Here is a 20115-nt window from a genome sequence, read left to right as displayed (position 1 = left end):
TCAACTAATAAATAAGAAGTAAGTGAAACTTTTTTTGTTAAAAAAATATATTATTTTTATGAATAATTATATATATATATATATATGGGGGTTGTATATAATGTGTATATAATATATGTAATTGTATTATATCTTACATTTATTTATGTTAAAAATACTAATTATTTACTGCATAAATAAATGCAAGTTAAATATTGAGTTGATCGGTTAAAAGCGTCGTGCTTTTCTTTGTCCTCTTCTCCATAAAGCGCTAAAAGCTAAAATAATGAATCATTTAAATTCCTCCGAGCTCTTTTCTATGTAAATAGGGCACTTCTGATGTTGATGTCGGAGTGATGTACAGTGATTTCATCATCTACTGTAAGATGGCTCTTCTGTTAGGATAGTAAACCCTGCCAGGTCCTACAGGAGCTCAGAGAGCCACGGTCCCGTCCTGCAGGAGCTCATACACGCGTCTGATTGGAGGAGTTGTTACCTGGTGGAGAGGAGAGAGCCTCTGATTAATGCCCCTCTCTCTCTCTCTCTCTCTCTCGCTCTGGCTGGTGATTAATTGAGATTGGATTAAACAGCACTGCTCGTGTCTCTAATCGCACATTCATCTCTATTAGCAGGAGGAAAGCGGCTCAGAGGAGCAGAGGTTGATTTGTATGTCACTGTGTTTGTGTGTTGTCCTGCAGGTGCACACCTTCAGAGGGCCACACTGGTGTGAGTACTGTGCCAACTTCATGTGGGGACTCATCGCTCAGGGAGTCAAATGTGCAGGTACATCAACACACACCCCATGCAAACTCACCTTAGAATACATGCTTTCCACCAATTACATAGTTATTATGCAGTTATTACTTAGATACGACTAACATGTTTATTTTATTATATCTTTATTATTTTATATTTACATGCATTCACTCGGTTTGTATAGCAGTCTTAAACAAATGTTCCTAAAGAGGTTTTTACAGTGGTGCATTTTCTTTGTGTGAAAAACATTTGAATAATCTAAAGAACCCTTTCTGCTGTAAAGAAACTGTTGTGGAATGGAAAGGTTCTATGAATGTTAAAGGTTCTTCAGGGAACCACAGATGCCCCCCAAAAAAACCTTTATTATTAAGACCGTAGGAAACCATTCAATTAGGAAAACCGTTTCTGAAATCAATCAAGATGCTGGCATGAAAAAATATTAAAAGTTGGGGGTTCTCCATGATTATAATGGTGTACAGTGATATGCCCTTGTGTGTATAGATGCAGTGTAATTAGTGTGTCATTAAAGCTGTTAACCCCCCCCCCTGAACCCCCTCTGAAGTGTTCACTAGCTTCTCCTGATGACATTAGGGCAGTGCATATATCTCAGCTATGATGCTCATGCAGAGCTGATTGTGTGTTTATTCACACACACGCACACACACACACACACACACACACACACTCAGAGCTCATGTAGGTCAGTGTGTGGCTCTGGCTGATGTGTATGTTAAAGCTCATTTGCTTGTGGAGGCAATAGACTGGCTTACATCTGCAAGAAACAGACTGAATGCTGATAGGTGACAACATTATGATGATAACAGACTGATGAAGACTTATGTTTTATTCCTCATTTAGAGAAACATTATTTTAAAAGAGTGTGCCTCCACTTTCAGCCATTTATAGTGAGATTGAACCATTTCAATGGTTTGATTTATGCATGCATTTATTTCATGAATAGTGGTTTAATTTATCATGTTTTAGTCTCTGTTTTCATTATCATGCTAGAGGTAAAATTTCCATCATTTAGACATTTTTAAATACATATTAGAAGTTCTAACCTCTGTTAAATTCACTTTATTTTTCTTTGAGGAATGATATTGTGGTTGGTTGTTTTTGTTTGAATGATTTATTTATAGGATAATGTGAGTGACACACATGTTTTCATGAATGGGCTTCATGAATAATGCATGGACCTATTTTGAAAGCAGCTTGTGTTTAAAATCCCTTATTCTGAGACCCTCTTATGCTACTTGTATCCACCTCTTTTCCTCACCTCTACTCATATCATTCTCTCTCTCTCTTTCTCTCATTATGTGATGCCAGCAGAATCTAGGGCAGTGAAATCTCATTTGATGTAGAGATTTGCATTCAGCGTTGTGATCTGACATGCTTTCTTCTTTCTCTTGCTTTTGGTCTGAGAGTGAGACTGGGAGCTATTGTTTTGGCTGTCTGCCAGCGTGCCAGCCCCAGTGCCCAGGCATGTTGTGCCACATTGCCTCATGAGAGGATAAAGATCCCCCTCCTCCCACTCAGCCCAGTCCATCATGGCAGAGACTGAAAACAAAGCTGGCATGTCTTAATAATGAGAAGAGGAGCTGAGAGCTCACAACCAGCTCCACTTCACACACACACACACACACACACACACACACATTAACATTCAGGGCTGGTAGCAGCACTGGGTCACACAGTGAGTGTGAGAGGATTTCAGGAGAGCTCAAAGCATTCTCACATGAAAAAAGAAGACGTCTGAATTTCACCAAAGATGTTTGCTCCTATAATACTTTTGGGTAACACGAAGCCTGTATTTGTAATGTGTTATATGGATATTGACTCTGGGCCAGTGGTGTAGTCTATGTGATTCGCAGGTGTACGCTCTATACCCACTAGGAAAGGTCAAGGATTTGCGTATACCCACGCATACATAACATCCTTTTGTGACTGACTAACCTTTCACACGTTCATTCATAAATTCACCGTTTCTGTGTTACGAAGTACAGACTTTTTGATAAACGGGCTGTGTTACTTTTGACGACTGTTGTTGTTGTGCAACTTTTGTGCAGCATTGAGTGTGCAAGCTTGAAATGAACTCATGTGAGATATTAAAATGATTACTCTTTCAGTGTTTTCGTAAGCCTGCCCCTGAAGCTGCTGCTGCTTCTGGTGACACTGCAAACAGATGACAGGAACGATAGCATTATAGAAACGACAGAAAATGAGCCAGATAAGGCTGATATTATCCTACACAGTACAGAGAAGGAGGCTGATGCTATCGTAGTGTAACCTGGTACGTCACAGTTGCATGTACAGTATGTTATCATTAATGTAACTGTAACAGCAGGGGATTGTTGGCAAGTAAGAGTGATTGCAATAAACAAAAAGTTAATATTAAGTTACTTGTCTTACATTGTCTGACTGTAAAAGTATTGCCTGATGTTGCTCTATTTTGACAACTAAAATAGTTAAAAAAAAAACCCTCTGCACATCTCCATTCAAACACAGTGTTGTCTCGTTTATGAATGAATCTGGGTTTTTAAACGAATCATTTCAACGAGTCAATTCAATTATCCATTTATAAAGATATGCTTTGTTCCTGAATGAATCAGCCATTCGAACGAATCAATTGAGTAAATGATTCATTGTTGAAATCAGTAACTTGCCACCACCTAATAGCAGTTTTAGTTTCATTTCTAAAGTATCATTTCAGTTATTTAAATCATTGAATACTTCCATACTCACAATTTTATATTTTAGCATTATTCTAACATGAATTTATGAAGTTCATTGCACTCACGCAACCTCTGAGCCTCATTAAATGTCTGTAAATACCTAAAAGCCACTTATGTGTTCTGCTGTGCCACCTCTGTAGTAATTTTATTTGATCGGTAACTTATTATTCGTATTGCATTGTTTGAATTAGAAATTTAACAAAAAGCTTATAAAAATACACTTTTGGATTTGACATAAAGATAACTTACTTTGAATAAAGTTAGAAAAAAATGCCCCTGTAAATCACATTAAGGAGTCCGATTAGGGATGCATGATAAATATCGGATATTAATGCGCATCTCGTCAGTAAAGCGGTTTTGGAATCAGCGGTTAATCTCTACACGTGCGTGATTTCACGTGAAGCAGCGTTTACTACACAGATCCGTTGTTCACTGACCGAACATGATCTTGGTTTTGCGCAGCTTGTCAGAAATCACGCACGTGTAGAGATTTACCGCTGATTGCAAAAACGTTTTACTGACGAGATGCGCATTAATATCGTGCCGATGTTTATCGTGCATCTCTAAGTGTAATATTACTTTGTAAATGGGAAGTCTAACTTGAGAGCACAAGTGCTCCTAAAAATAAAAGTAAGCATAGAGCCCTGTTTAGTGAGTGTGGTGGTGCTTATTAGGTGCTGCTCTGGGACGGATGAGTATGATTTATGATTTAGAGTCAGCCTCAGAAACTGTGAAAGCGTATAATGCATTTAACAGAATGGCTATTTTAGCTCTCCTAAAGGCCTAAACTACACACAAACATGTGCTCATTCTCAAACAGAGATGTGTTTGTTGTATGCATGTGTGACCTGATGTGTATCTGTCCACATGTGGGCCAGGGGTCACCTCTAGCCCCTCTGCTGAACAAGGGCTCGGCAGACCCGAGCGAACAGACTGAATGCATTAGAGATGTGCCCTCTATTAAAGCCTGTCTCCTCCGCTTATCATAAACCTCACTCTTCTTCTTCAAAAATAATTACCGTTCTGCATGGCTGAAGTCTCAGGACGACAGAGTCGCTCAAGGGGCTTTTTTAAAATCACACACTGCAGAATCTTTACAATAAGTGTCAGCCAATAATTCAGTATTCGCGTGTAATGGTTTAGATTAGACTTATTTCTAATTCCAGCAGTCAAAAGGAAAGAAAAATGTCTGTTGCCTCTTATTGTTTTCGAGGTTAAAAAAGGAAACCAGCCGCCAGCTGCATGATTAAAATATGGGGTCAAAGATGTAACATGATTTTTTTTTTTTTTTTCATGAATGTTACTTCATCTTCATCTAACTTCATCTTAAGCTCTTAAATGACAATTACATTTAAAAAATGACATAAAACATAATGTCATCTTTAATAAAACGCCATATTCATGATTTACAAATGGCATGTTTATGAATAATACTTTTTGCAGCACTATGACAAAACATTTTTGTAAATCGCTTAAAAAAAGAATTGTTTTGTTTTTTTATATTAAGATGTGTACAGTAAGATTCAAGGAAGGTGTAACTTGCCATTTATATATAGTCAAGAGAGTGTGAAAAAATTGAATATTGTATTTCTAAGAACGTAGCACATGCATTTTAAGATCAATTTTTGCTTTCCATCATCCTTAATTGTTATTGATCTTTAGTAGACAATCAAAGACTGATGAAGGGATTCAGACTGACAGTCTTATGGGTTTAAATCTTGCAGGCAGTCAGAGAGCAGCGCGTTTGGCCCATTTATTGCAGGAAATGAGGTCTGCTGAAGCCCCCAGGACTGACAATCACTGCCCACTCCAGCAGTACATTTGAGTTCAGATCTGAAGAGCAGCTCAATCACTCGGTCTCTCTCTCCCACTCTGTCTCTCTCTCTCCCTCTCTCTCCCTCTCTCTCTCTCTCACTCTGTCTCTCTCTCTCACTCTGTCTCCCTCTCTCTCTCTCTCTCTCTCGCTCTCTCTCCTCCAGGTCACTTAGTTTTTAGCGTGGCTCTCTGAACATCCCACTCATCTGCCCTGAGCTCGCTCGCAGTCTTTTATTCATCTGCTTATTGTCTGTATTTTTCTGCATTCTTGGACGTCGTCTTTTTTTCTGTCTCTGGTACTTGCTTTGAAGCAGCTGGCCCATTTAGGACGCATTATATATTAATTAGCTGATTTGCTTAAATTTGCATCTGCTGTGAGGGCTTGTGTGTGTGTGTGTGTGTGTGTGTGTGTGTGTGGCCTGGTTGCATGGGAGCAGTTGGGGGTTGGTTTGTTTTTGCTGGTTAAAAGAACTAATTTAAAGCACATTTTTATTTATTTATTTATTTATTTATATAATTGTGTGTGTGTGTGTGTGTGTGTGTGTTTGTGTGTGCCATTAAAGCTATTAGTGATTTCCTGGTAGAAAGTGGAACACTATCAAAATATTGCTCTATTCAACATAACAACAGCCAATAGCACGAGTCAGTTTGTCCCACAAATGGAAGACAGAAAATGTTTGAGAAACAGATTTTTATTTTTATATTTTTCAGAGCTCGTTTTCATATAAATTGATGTAGATTTCTCATTCTTACGTAAAATGTTTGTACAGTTGTTCTTGCTTAAATTGTCACATTTAATGTAAATTGTAACAACATAGTCTTTGATGGATTCAGGTTTTTAGTCTTGAGTTCACTTATTTTTACAGGAAAACAACTACGTTATGTTGTACTAAGTTTTTATTTATTTATTTCAAAAGAAAATATATATTTGGTGAAGTGTTTTATAACCAAATGAATAGTTACACCAAAAAAATTACAATTCTCTCATCATTTTCTCACTTTCAGGTCATTTCAAACCTGTATAACTTCTGCTGAATGTAAAAGGTTATTTTGAAGAATGTTCGTAAATAAGCAGTTTTGGTTTCTATTGTTTTCAACTGTATGGACAAAAACCCAATGTAAGTCAATGGTCACCAAAACTGTTTGGTTTCCCAAATTATTCTAAATATTTGCTTTCATGTTCCACACAAAGAAAGTCATACAAGTTTGAAACGACGTGGAGTAAACGAAGACACAATTTTTATTTTTGGCTTACAGTAACCATCCTGTAAACTATTGTTTATTTCGTTTTTATTTTTATTTTTTATTCATACTCCAGAATTTTCAGAGATTAATTTTTTAGGGTTATAAAGCTATTAGCTGCCTGAAATTGCTCATGCTTATTTTATAAGGCACCATTCGTATTCCTGGCATGTTCTGTCATCGCCAAGGTGACACCATCAGCCAATCAGAGGCGCCGACATCACTGATCCGAGGTCAGGAGAGGTCACCGATTAACCAGAATGAAAGCTCAGCTTATTTAACTAAAGCACATCTGCCTCAGGATCGATATCAGATATCTGCGCTGTACACAACATACTTCTTCTGTGATTTCAGCATATGACTGAACACAGTGGATTCACTGATTGATTCAGCCATTGTTTTGACAAGGAATGATGACATTAAGACTGGAATGGGGTTGTTTGGTCAGCTGCAGTGTATTTGATTTTTGATTTGTGTGTGTGTGTGTGTGTGTGTGTGTGTGTGTTTCTCAGACTGTGGGTTGAATGTCCATAAGCAGTGCTCGAAGATGGTGCCCAATGACTGCAAGCCGGACCTGAAGCACGTGAAGAAGGTGTACAGCTGTGACCTCACCACGCTGGTCAAGGCTCATAACACTACACGACCCATGGTGGTGGACATGTGCATACGAGAGATCGAAGCCCGAGGTGACTTAACCACTGACCATCATCTACACTAAACACAGGCTAACACTGACTTATGGCCAGTGGCTTATATTATTTTATGAATATTTTATGTTGAGTTTGTTTGTTCAGATTTTGTTGTGTTGTGTTGTTTTTTGTTGTTGTGTTTCTGATAAAAAAAATATATATATATTATTGTTTTTATTGCTTTTTATTATTTTGTATTATTCTTATTCTCAACATGGTCAGTGGTATATATAGATATATATATATATATCTTTCTAATAAAAAAAAAGATTGCTTATACTGATAGCCAATATTATGACCAGTGGATTTTTTGTTGTAGTTCTTCAGCCCATTATTATTTTATTTATTTTTTTTATAAATTTTTTTGTTTGTTTTGTTCCGCCCATTATTATTTATTTTATAATTATAATTATTATTATTATTTTTTTTTTTTTCACAAGATCAGATTTTCTAATAAACAAATAATGAACAGAAACTGCTTGCTTGTCTTGTCTCTCAGGTTTGAAGTCAGAGGGTCTCTATCGAATCTCTGGATTCAGCGACTTTATTGAAGATGTGAAGTTAGCGTTCGACAGAGGTGAGTGGCGTTTTGTCTTATTGTGTGCCGTACTGATCCTCCACAACCCCCACATCCCTACACACACACACACACACTCACCTACACACGTATCTGTGTGTGTAATCCTGATAAATCCCATACACATGCTCGCTGCTGCTTTTTTAGGTCAGTCTTTGTCTTGCGTATAGAGCTGTGGGTTTATGTAATGCGAAGTGGCACATTTGTAGGAGGATTTTCACCCATCTGTTAGTATTCATATGCATTACTGTTTCATAATGTCTCTGATTACATGAGGACAGTATCAGAGAAAGTGAGAGGGGATATGAACAAGCTAGAGAGAAAGAAATCATGTGATCTCTACAGGTTTCTCCTGAACGCTGTGACGGCTGTGCAGTCAGTTCAGTACAAGGAGAGATCTGATAAAGACTGCAAAATATCCAGTACCACTCCAAGAAATGTGGATTAAAAAAAATCTCCAGGAATTTTTGTTTATTCGCTTGGATGTTTTATTTATTTATTTATTTATTTATTTATTTATTTATTTATTTAACACGTCAGGGATTTAAATTTTTTACTATTCACAATTTTTACTTTTATTGTTTGTTTTTTTTTTTCTTCTTTTTGTTAATTGAAATAAAGCTCAGATTAAATGAAATATATTAAATGAAAAACTTTAAAATATAAATTTTAAGTTGAAGTGCAAAAATTACTAAAACTAAAACATTTTTTTAAATAATAATAAATGTAACAAAATCACTAAAACGTAATCTTAAAATAAAATTAAAAATATATAAATAATAATAATTAAAGGCAGTTATAAATATTAATAAATACTATAATAGTATACATTACCAGATGTCTCTTATGCTCACCAAGGCTGCATTTTATATATAGTGAAATGGTATTACAAATAGTTTTCTATTGTAATAATATTAATAATAAAATGTAATTTATTCCTTTTATGAAAAGATTCATTCCAGTTGTTTCCACAAAAATATTAAGCAGCACCAACTGTTTTTAACAATAAGAAATGTCTCAATCATTAGAATGATTTCTGAAGGGTCATGTGACTTTGCATCACAGGAATAAACTAAAAATGTTTTCAACTGTAATAATATTTCATGGTTTTCCTATATTTATTTTTGTTCAAATAAATACAGCCTTGGTGGGCATAAAAGATTTCTTTCAGATAAATTTGAAAGACTTCAAATGTTTGGCCGGTAGTGTTTAAATAATACTGAAATAACACTGAACACTTGAAATACAGAAGCAGTTCTATGGCATTAAAACACTGCAGCATCACAGTACAGAAGTATTCTCACAAGCTCAGAAAAAGATCAAATTCGCTAAATGTCTCCATGTTCAGTCCCTAGAGCAAACAAGAGCGCTGTCAGAGCAGATAAGTGCAGTTTCAGCAGCACAGGACTGACTCTCCCTGGAGTGTGTCTTTGATCTGAGTGTTTGTGTGTGTGTGTGTGTGTGTGTGTGTGTGTGTGTGTGTGTGTGTGTGTGTGTGTGTGTGTGTGTGTGTGTGTGTGTGAATGTGTTCAGATGGAGAGAAAGCAGACATCTCCGTAAACGTCTATGAAGACATCAACGTCATCACAGGTGCTCTTAAACTCTACTTCAGGGACCTGCCGATCCCCGTCATCACATATGACGCATATCCACGCTTCATCGAGGCTGCGAGTGAGTCTCACGCTCCACGTTTCATTAACAGTGTCTGACACTCAATTCTGTCTCTTTCCCTATATTTCACCTCTGTTTATTGAAGAAAAAAAGCTGGATGCATCATAAGCACGCGATAATTGCAATGCTGTGCATTAATGTTTATTCTTCGAAAATAATCACACCAGGGTTTTAGACTTCAAAGTTGTCCAAAATGTTGGTACGGGGATAGAGAAAGCTGCAGAACTCAAATGTAATAAACAGAAAATAGAGCAGCTCATATAATATTCAATTTGATGTTCAGAAGCCTTGCTGCCTGCTGTGTTTTGAAACGGAGCCTACAGATCTGTTTGACAGTCATACTGCAGATGTGTTGAGACAGAGGAAAGTTTTTGACCTGCTAGTTTGTTTGTTTGTGTCAGAGCTGACAGACCCAGACGAGCGTTTGGAAGCTCTACACGAAGCTGTGAAGCAGCTGCCTCCTGCGCACTGTGAGACACTGCGATATCTCATGGCACATTTAAAGAGGTGAGAAACCTTCAATAAAATCCAGTGAAAATCTGTCATCATTCAGTCATCTGAGATCCTTTTTTCCTTTGAACACAAACTTTTTCTTTTTTTATAGTATAAAATAACAGACATTTAACAACAGCAGTGATTGCCAGAACTTAACCCAAATATAAATCTATATACATTCTTGCGCAGGTAGTCCGAGTCCGTTTAATCACTGTGCTATATTAATGCGCTGCTTTCATTGACACACAGAAACTTGCTGTCAATTTATTAATAAAATAGCTGCTACTGAATTGCTACATTATATTTCTCAGCAATGAGGAGGTGAAATCATAGTTTTTGAAGCGACTAAACTTACAGCTTCAGTGTTTGTAGAGAGAGATGCACAGATGCAGGTAATTCACTCACGCGACATTTTGAATTCACAATGAGTTCATCACAAGCAGCTTTTCCATAAGCTGAGGAGGTAAATACTAATATATAGTGTAGAAGCAAAACAGTGTGATTCACACAAATACAAAACACCATCATGGTAACATGCATCGCAATAAGATAATGCAAAAAACAACATAAAATGTAACAAAAAATTATGGGGGGGGGGGGCGGGTCAAATGTAGTGTCACTCAGGGAACTGTGGGAATGTCTGTTTGCATCAGTTTGTGTTACAATTGTTTTTTTACTTCCAAATCTGTACATATTAGTGTTTTACTTTAAACCTTGCACAATTTTCCTAATAGATCTATTAGTTTTGTACCATATTCACAAACTTTTCCTGCTAAAATGATCATTTTTGTCTGCAGGGTAACTCAGAACGAGAAGGATAACCTGATGAACGCTGAGAATCTGGGGATAGTATTCGGGCCGACTCTGATGCGGGCGCCTGATCTGGACGCCATGACGGCTCTGAACGACATCCGCTACCAGAGGCAGGTGCTGGAGTTACTCATCAAGAATGAAGACATCCTCTTCTAGCATCACGCTGACGTGAATGAACCTCTGTACTGTTCACCGCAGCTCTGAGCTGTGCTCTTCTACTCAGACTCGGTCTGGACTTGAATATGAAGGACTCTTGTATGATAGTACATTTTTTGGAGCTGTACTTACTAACACTTCTTGCCTGATGTGTTTTTTTCCTGTTTCTTGCATGTCTTCCTCCCCATTTTTGTCGGGGGTCGCTGAAGGCTGTGGCGTACTTCAGGATTATTATGGGATGGCATTGCTCCGTTGCGTCTGGCAGATCGTGTTTCTGTTCCAAACAGGCTCTTTTGTTTTGTTTTTGTAAAACATTGTGAATTTGATATTGTCAGTTTTGGAGATACTTTATCTGAAGAGTCGTAAATAAAGATGGTGGCATGGTGGAGGCCTGATGTATAAACTCAATGCTCAGTCTTTATTCACACTGCTCCTTCGGCTCAAATATGAGAGGTTTGTTATTCATGTATGTACATGCCATGAATGTTTATCTTTGATAGATTTGTGGCTCAGCAGGTAAAGTGTTTCAAAATCTCTGATTTGTTTTAATTTTTGGTTGTTTTTTTATTCCTTCTGTTCAGTTGATCTGACTCTGTTCTGCCTTCACATGCCGAAACAGTTACTTCTGCTGTAGACAGGAAGAATATTTACAGTCCATGTACATTTCAGGATCCTTGACCTTAGACTTGCCTTTAGAAAACACTCTTGCACTCACATGACTGCTTGATGTTTTTTGGTTTTGTGTTTTTCTATTTGATTTAAGCATGAATATGTTAATTTATTAAAATGTACTTTTAGTACAGTGTTCTGGGTCAGTTTATTCAAAAGAAATGTGTTGAAATGTAATTTTTGTTTTATGTTAAATAGTATTTGAAATGTATTCCATAATATATATCCCATTTATTTTTTCTATAGACCTTAAGTAGCTCCACCCCTTTTCAACACCACGCTCATATTTCTGCACCATTAAGGTTTATGACTGAACTCGTATTACAATCTTACCGGTCTACTGATGTTTGTTATGACATCTGCTTACAATGCACATGATAACTTTCGTTAACTATACAATAAGTAAATCCAATTAACTAGTTTACAACCCGAATTCCGGAAAAGTTGGGACGTTTTTTAAATTTTAATAAAATGAAAACTAAAGGAATTTCAAATCACATGAGCCAATATTTTATTCACAATAGAACATAGATAACGTAGCAAATGTTTAAACTGAGAAATTTTACACTTTTATGCACTTAATTAGCTCATTTAAAATTTAATGCCTGCTACAGGTCTCAAAAAAGTTGGCACGGGGGCAACAAATGGCTAAAAAAGCAAGCAGTTTTGAAAAGATTCAGCTGGGAGAACATCTAATGATTAATTAAGTTAATTGATATCAGGTCTGTAACATGATTAGCTATAAAAGCTTTGTCTTAGAGAAGCAGAGTCTCTCAGAAGTAAAGATGGGCAGAGGCTCTCCAATCTGTGAAAGACTGCATAAAAAAATTGTGGAAAACTTTAAAAACAATGTTCCTCAACGTCAAATTGCAAAGGCTTTGCAAATCTCATCATCTACAGTGCATAACATCATCAAAAGATTCAGAGAAACTGGAGAAATCTCTGTGCGTAAGGGACAAGGCCGGAGACCTTTATTGGATGCCGTGGTCTTCGGGCTCTCAGACGACACTGCATCACTCATCGGCATGATTGTGTCAATGACATTACTAAATGGGCCCAGGAATACTTTCAGAAACCACTGTCGGTAAACACAATCATGCAAAAAGGAAGCCATATGTGAACATGGTCCAGAAGCGCCGTTGTGTCCTGTGGGCCAAGGCTCATTTAAAATGGACTATTTCAAAGTGGAATAGTGTTTTATGGTCAGACGAGTCCAAATTTGACATTCTTGTTGGAAATTACGGACGCCGTGTCCTCCGGGCTAAAGAGGAGGGAGACCTTCCAGCATGTTATCAGCGTTCAGTTCAAAAGCCAGCATCTCTGATGGTATGGAGGTGCATAAGTTCATACGGTATGGGCAGCTTGCATGTTTTGGAAGGCTCTGTGAATGCTGAAAGGTATATAAAGGTTTTAGAGCAACATATGCTTCCCTCCAAACAACGTCTATTTCAGGGAAGGCCTTGTTTATTTCAGCAGAACAATGCAAAACCACATACTGCAGCTATAACAACAGCATGGCTTCGTCGTAGAAGAGTCCGGGTGCTAACCTGGCCTGCCTGCAGTCCAGATCTTTCACCTATAGAGAACATTTGGCGCATCATTAAACGAAAAATACGTCAAAGACGACCACGAACTCTTCAGCAGCTGGAAATCTATATAAGGCAAGAATGGGACCAAATTCCAACAGCAAAACTCCAGCAACTCATAGCCTCAATGCCCAGACGTCTTTAAACTGTTTTGAAAAGAAAAGGAGATGCTACACCATGGTAAACATGCCCCGTCCCAACTATTTTGAGACATGTAGCAAAAATCAAAATTGAAATGAGCTCATTTTGTGCATAAAATTGTAAACTTTCTCAGTTTAAACATTTGCTATGTTATCTATGTTCTATTGTGAATAAAATATTGGCTCATGTGATTTGAAAGTCTTTTAGTTTTCATTTTATTAAAATTTAAAAAACGTCCCAACTTTTCCGGAATTCGGGTTGTATTACCTTTTAAATGGTCATATGATGTTGCTTTAAAACATTATTTTGTGTATTTGGTGTAATGCAATGTGTAAGGTAAAAAAAAAACTCTTTACAAAGCTCATTGTTCTAAAAAGCGAGGTGTGGTCTTATTGGCCAGCTATCCAGTGCATTGTCATTGGCTGAATACCTCAAGTGTGTGACGGAAATGGTACACCCCTTAACATATTGTGATGCCCTGTGTCTTAACACAGTGTGTGATACCCAGTGCAAAAAAACTATAAAACACATTACAAATGAGGCATTTGTTGCATCCAGTGGCACATAATTACTGATTATAATGACTCATACTGTGTTTTTATGTGTTGGGTTGCATATTGTGCCACATAAACATAAAACCATGTCTGCATTTGTGATCTGAGAAACGACAAACAACAAGCGCTACTCTACACTGCTCAAAACTCACGTTTGAATCATCATTGGCAAATTATTTAAATATGAAAACGTACTTACAGGCTGTGTGTCAGAAGCACCAGACTGTCCTTGCAATGTTGAAACTGCCCCACTTTATAGAAACAGACACCGACTCTGTAGGCTACTCTCACAATAAACAGTCCTCATCCTCCGCAAAATGTGCTGCAGACATCTGGGCCCGGTTCCCCCGATAACGCTCACTCTTGGCGCGCTAAGAAGACCTTGAAAGATATATCTTACCAAAGTTGTTTATGTTCAAGTTTAAGTTCAAGTTCAAGTCTGCTTTATTGTCAATTCTTCCACATGTAAAGTACATACATACAGAGAATTGAAATTGCGTTACTCTCAGACCCCCGGTGCACACAGATGACATTAACATTAAAGCCTAAAAATCTAGATCAAAATATAAAATGTAGATACAACTATACAATAACGGAATGTTAAAAAAGACATATAATAAAATTAAAAATAAAGTTAAATTAAGCAGCGCAAGGCAAAAGGCAGATAGAGTGCAAATCAATGAAGTGAACAACAGTGCAGATAAAATATTATTTAGTGCAAAAACAAAAGCTTATTAAGTCTTAAAGTGGCAAAGGGCTCAAGAGCAGTTATTTTATTTAACTGACTGATGAGGTAGTGGAATGATGTCAGTTCCATGGAGAATGAGGTAGTGAGCAGACCAATGCTGCACAAAGTGACTGGTGCATGTCAACGTATATTAGTGGGGGGGAGGGATCTGGGGGGCGGGGGTTCATAGTTCAGTGGTGCCGGGGGCAGAAGAGGGGAGGGGGGGCAAGTTCGGGAGTGAGTTCAGCTTCCTGACAGCCTGGTGGATGAAGCTGTCCTTCAGTCTGCTGGTCCTGGCCTGGAGACTCCGCAGTCTCCTCCCTGATGGCAGCAGGCTGAAGAAGCTGTGTGATGGGTGAGTGGGATCACCTGCGATGCAGAGGGCTTTGCGGGTGAGACGGGTTCCATAAATGTCCTGGAGGGACGGGAGAGTGACACCAATGATCTTCTCAGCTGCTCTCACTATGCGTTGCAGAGTCTTTCGGCAGGACGCATTGCAGGTGCCATACCAAACAGTGATGCAGCTCATCGGGATGCTCTCGATGGTGCCTCTGTAGAAGGTGTACATGATGGGGGGGGCGGGGCTCTGGCTCTCCTCAGTTTGCGGAGGAAGTAGAGATGCTGATTTGATTTCTTGGCCAGTGCTGCTGTGTTTTCAGTCCAGGAGAGGTCCTCTGTGATGTGCACACCCAGGAACTTGGTGCTGCTCACTCTCTCCACAGTCGCACCGTTGATGGTCAGAGGAACGTGCTGAGTGTGTGCTCTCCTGAAGTCTACAACAATCTCCTTCGTCTTCTCCATGTTCAGAGAGAGATTGTTGTCACTGCACCACCCGGCCAGGCAGCTCACCTCGCTCCTGTAGTTTGTCTCATCTTTGTTGTTAATGAGACCCACCACAGTCGTGTCATCTGCAAACTTAATAAAAAGGTTAGAGATGTGTGAAGGTGTGCAGTCACATTCCCTAAGTGTGTTCCCCGAAGTGTCCCTTAGGAAACTTCTTAACACGCTGCCTCTAACGTCCGACGTTACAAGAGCACTGTCCCGAGTGAGGGTGCTGAATTAGTTGGCATCGATTGCTCAGGAATCGATTTTCCACTTCACGCGAAGGTGCAATACAGCGTTAAGAAAGACACGTTCTATGCAAATGAAACATTCCTCAAATTATTTCAGTAACATTTATTTAAATATAGTTTAAGTTATCAGTAGAATATAGACTATAAATTCAATTATCAAATGGTCAGTAATATGTTCACTCGAACCGGGTATCCCTCGCTAATCATCCACCCTCCTTATCCTGTTGTGCCACTTGTGCCGCTTCTTGACATGGGTTTAACGGCTTCTAAAAATTATATAATACACTTTTATATGAATGGTAAGGTACTTTACAATCAGAATTGACTGGCAAGCTGCAGTTACTTCTGTTTAATGTGGTAGGCCTATTGATTGCCATTGGTTAATGTTTTCAATAAAAAGCAACCTATCTACAATGAACAGAGAGAGAGAGAGAGAGAGAGTTAGATACAAAATATGGTGGGGAAGCAACGTAAAAAAGGCACCAAGCTTCTCGTCAAAGGAACTAGAAGTTTTGCTGGACCTTGCCACCAGGTCAGAGATCACACCCCTATGTTCCACTATAATCTGCACATTTATGGCCACGTATCCTTTTCGCGATAAGTAGCCTACGCCTGATCAATCACTGATGAATTGGCGATAGGGATGAGTGTGCCATCCACCAGGATGTATTCACCGGCATGGCGCAGAAGGGCGTTGGTGACAGTGTGGAGGCACCTCCACACCGAGGTCTTGATTAGGCCGTAGCCCTCTCCCAGGACCTCGATGAAGCTCTCTGTTGCAAAAAAAAAAAAAAAAAACGTAGCGCTGCAAGCAGCTGGACTTCAAGGCTTAAAGCAAAATTCCGCCATGTTAGCCTGGCAAGCGCAGTTCTGAGATGGTCCAGCAGCTCCATAATGAGCTGTCTTGGGAGGCAATTTTTTTTTATATAGCCACATCAGGCAAAATGTCAAAAGGGCTTAAGTTTTGCCGAATAAAAAAATTGACATGGACTAAAGGGTTCCGAGTCAGACTCCGTCTTTGATTCAATACAAGGACACGTTGGATCGCTGCCATAGTTGGTCGCTTACTGGACACCACCATGCTTACACATTTATAGATCTTAGCCATTTAGAGCCAAATTTTTTGCCAGATTTTAATTATCAAAAGTGATTGCCAATTCGCTTTAATTACATTACGAAAAAGCCTAGGCTAATTACCACCATATTAGTTCCGATACCACATAAAGTCAACTTCATAAATAGGCCTGTATCCATTGCGAACATAATTTATTATGAGTCTTAAAATGTCCATAACATAAAATCATTGTTGTCATACCATAGTTTGACTTGTTGACTGCGCTGATTTCTAAAGACTGCTGCACAGTGGCGGTGACTAGCGTCTTGAGCTTAAACAACGCTAAGAGAGAGCTTACGAATGGTACAGACCAACCTTACGAAAGTGTGACTTACAGAAGATATACTTAGCGCACGAACGTGTCGGGAATCGTGCCATAACGTTAAGAGAGAGTTTAAGAAATAGGTTAAGAACTACTTAGCGATAAGAACGTTTTGGGGAACCGGGCCCTGCATATTTGGGTTGAACTGTTCTGGAACAGTGTTGTAAATACAACTTAACCACTGATTTCTAGTCGTGTCCTCTTCTGGAAGGCCAAACAAAGTAGTTTTGATTTCACAAAGAAACACAGTGTCTACATGGGGACAGCGGCAACAGCGAGAATAAGTTATGCCTTCTTTCTTTGGGAGCTGTTATGCAAATCATCCCACATAGTGACATTGACATGTGGGGTGTGTTTGAATGAGCCGTTTTAGGTAGGAGTGGTTGACTCTTAACTTTTATAAAGAATACTGTATCTTTTTGGATTTGAGACTTTAGTCTTTGCAACTTTACAGATCTTCTTTATGCACCAAGAGCTTGTAGAGCTTCTCAAAGAGAATTTCTTTTTAAAATTAACATCATATGACTCCTTTAACAGTGATGCTAGAGCTACCGCAAAAACAGAAGTTCACAGATAAATATCTAAAGATGGCTGCTCACTTGTTTTTCTGACGCATAAGGTCTATAGGTGTTTTGATTTTTTAACGATAGCTTATAAACCTCTAAGGACAGACCGGCTTTGATCTATGAGGTTGTTAATCAATAGTATGTTTTTGTTAAAGCCATCAGCCCACAACTTTTGGGATTGTATCATGGGATTGTAGTTATTTCGCTCATTAAAGCTTTTCGGTACACAGACTTTGTCTTTCATGGCCATTTTTTATTTATGTATTTTTTTGCTTCAAATTTGTAATGTTGCGACTCACCTCATAGCTAGTTGGTTTGGTTCATGCTTATAACTATTTAACAAAGACTTAAATAGTTCTGGATCCAAGGACACTGTTTATTTTAAATAATAGCACGTAGAACTTCAACATTTTTCACATTTTGGTAAAAGGACTGAAAAACTTGCAATCCTCAAGACAGAAAATAAAGCATCTCGTAAAATATTTTGATTGTTATTTTGAACAAACCTTTTACTGACCCTTTGTTGAAAACAAATAAAACATGCCTTTTTTAAAGACTTTCAAGCACTTTTGTGTGCCCTATTTAGGGACAGTGCTATATATTTTTTAAATAATTGCAAGTAATTGTATGTTTTTCTTTTTTAGTTTTAGCACATGAGCCTGCTGAAGCAGGGCTTGTGTGTGTAATATCTGGAGTGACGACTGATGTAAGAGCCCTGAGCCCTGCAGGTCTGTCTCAATCATGCTGCTTTGTTTAGAGATGACCACGGACATCACATTCACGCCCATGTTTTAATTGCTAGATGTACATGCAAATCGCTTCAGAGGAGATTTGCATGGCTTCCCCCTGCAGTAACAAAAATGCAGTCAGGCTTTACATCACATCACATCAGAGCAGGTTGTGCATCATGTTTGTGTTTCTGAGGCTCGCAGAGCTCAGGGCTTTAGATGACTGTGTGTGTTTCTTCCTCATTCGTGACCCTTCTGTCAGCTGCAGAGCCTTTATTTTCCATGAAATACCCTTAAATTATCTCCCATTATTCTTGCTGGGAGCCATGAAGGGCCTTCAGAACTGCACTCATAAAAAAAACATGAGGCTTGACGAGCTTTAATGGCTACCCATGGTTTTAGATTTTGTGACCTTTTGTTGTTTATTTGAATATTATCCCTCATTTTTGTGATGTTAAACTAAGGGTTTTAAAAATATATATACGTATATATATATATATATATATATATGTATATATATATATATATATATATATATATATATATATATATGTGTGTATATATATATAAAAATGTGCAGGCAATATACTGTGTATAACCTTAAAATGTTTTAAGGCAATATGATTTTTTAAATGCTTTTATTGAGCAGGAACACATTGAATTTATCAAAAATATTAACATTATTACAAAAATGTAATATTTTATGATATTACTGTTTTTACTTGTGTTTTTATGAAGTAAATGCAGCCTAGGTGAACATAAATCATTACAAAATATTCAAAAACATTACAAAATCATACCAACCCCAAAAACATTACAGAATCAGATGACAAAATTTATAACACTTATAAAACGTGTCAACAAAATAGAAAATAAAATGTAAAAAAATGGCAGACATTTAGGCCAAAGTGAGTGAAGATAAAACATTCATTTATTTAAAAATGTCATTTATTTATCTTCGTTATTAAAAAAAAAAAGAACAATGATACACAATACAAATAAAACAGGTACAGTATGTGTATTTAGCAGTAGTATTCAATACCCTGAATGAGCAAATACAAAAATAAAACACTATACTTCACTGTATAAATAATACATTGATTCTTATTAAAGCAACTGTATTAACTTTCCTCGGTCAAAGGCAGTGGGTGTTTTTTTTTTCTTTTCTTTTTTTTAATTAAAATTAAAGAAATAGTTCTAGAAAATTCTGTCTTCATTTACTCACTCCCGATTAAGTTTAAATTGAGTTATTAATTTTTATTTAAGATAATTTGATGGTATTTAATCAGTAGTAAGCATTGAAAACACAAATGTGTCATAATAGGTACACATTTCTGAGAATTACCCATTGTATGCATTGTAATGCACAGACTGTTATGTAACATTTTGCACCCAGGCCTTTATATCCTGGTGTACACAGTTAAATACTTTGGTTTTAACCACTAACATGTGTACATATAATGTGCTTGGTGTTGGCAGGTGGGCTGTTAATGCATGTCTTTGCTGACAGAAGAAACAAACCATACTTATAATAATATCAAATACTCCCAGAGAGAGAGCTCTAATCCAGACTAAGTCATGAGAGGACGCAGGGGTGAGTTCAGGCTCTCCCAGTATGGCTAACAGATGTTCAGCATGGTCTCCATGTTCAGAGTGAGCTTTTACAAGCCTGGTAATCAAATGTAAAAAGCACATTAAGAAAAGGGCAGG

General features: G+C 37.8%; 1 protein-coding gene across 1 annotated transcript in view; it reads left to right on the top strand.

Annotated features, from left to right (window-relative positions):
- LOC132152658 (N-chimaerin-like) overlaps positions 1-11183 on the top strand; it is a 49863-nt gene extending 38680 nt beyond the window's left edge. Inside the window, exons 8-13 of the mRNA XM_059561441.1 lie at positions 678-762; positions 7037-7210; positions 7713-7790; positions 9324-9461; positions 9863-9968; positions 10754-11183. Coding sequence (XP_059417424.1) covers positions 678-762; positions 7037-7210; positions 7713-7790; positions 9324-9461; positions 9863-9968; positions 10754-10925 — 753 coding nt within the window. The 3' untranslated portion in view covers positions 10926-11183. The remainder of the gene's footprint in view (positions 1-677; positions 763-7036; positions 7211-7712; positions 7791-9323; positions 9462-9862; positions 9969-10753) is intronic.
- Positions 11184-20115: the final 8932 nt, after the last annotated feature.

The sequence above is a fragment of the Carassius carassius genome, chromosome 11 (genome assembly GCF_963082965.1).
Source record: "Carassius carassius chromosome 11, fCarCar2.1, whole genome shotgun sequence".
In the NCBI taxonomy this organism is placed as follows: domain Eukaryota; kingdom Metazoa; phylum Chordata; class Actinopteri; order Cypriniformes; family Cyprinidae; genus Carassius; species Carassius carassius.
This window is presented reverse-complemented; position numbering and strand designations above follow the sequence as displayed.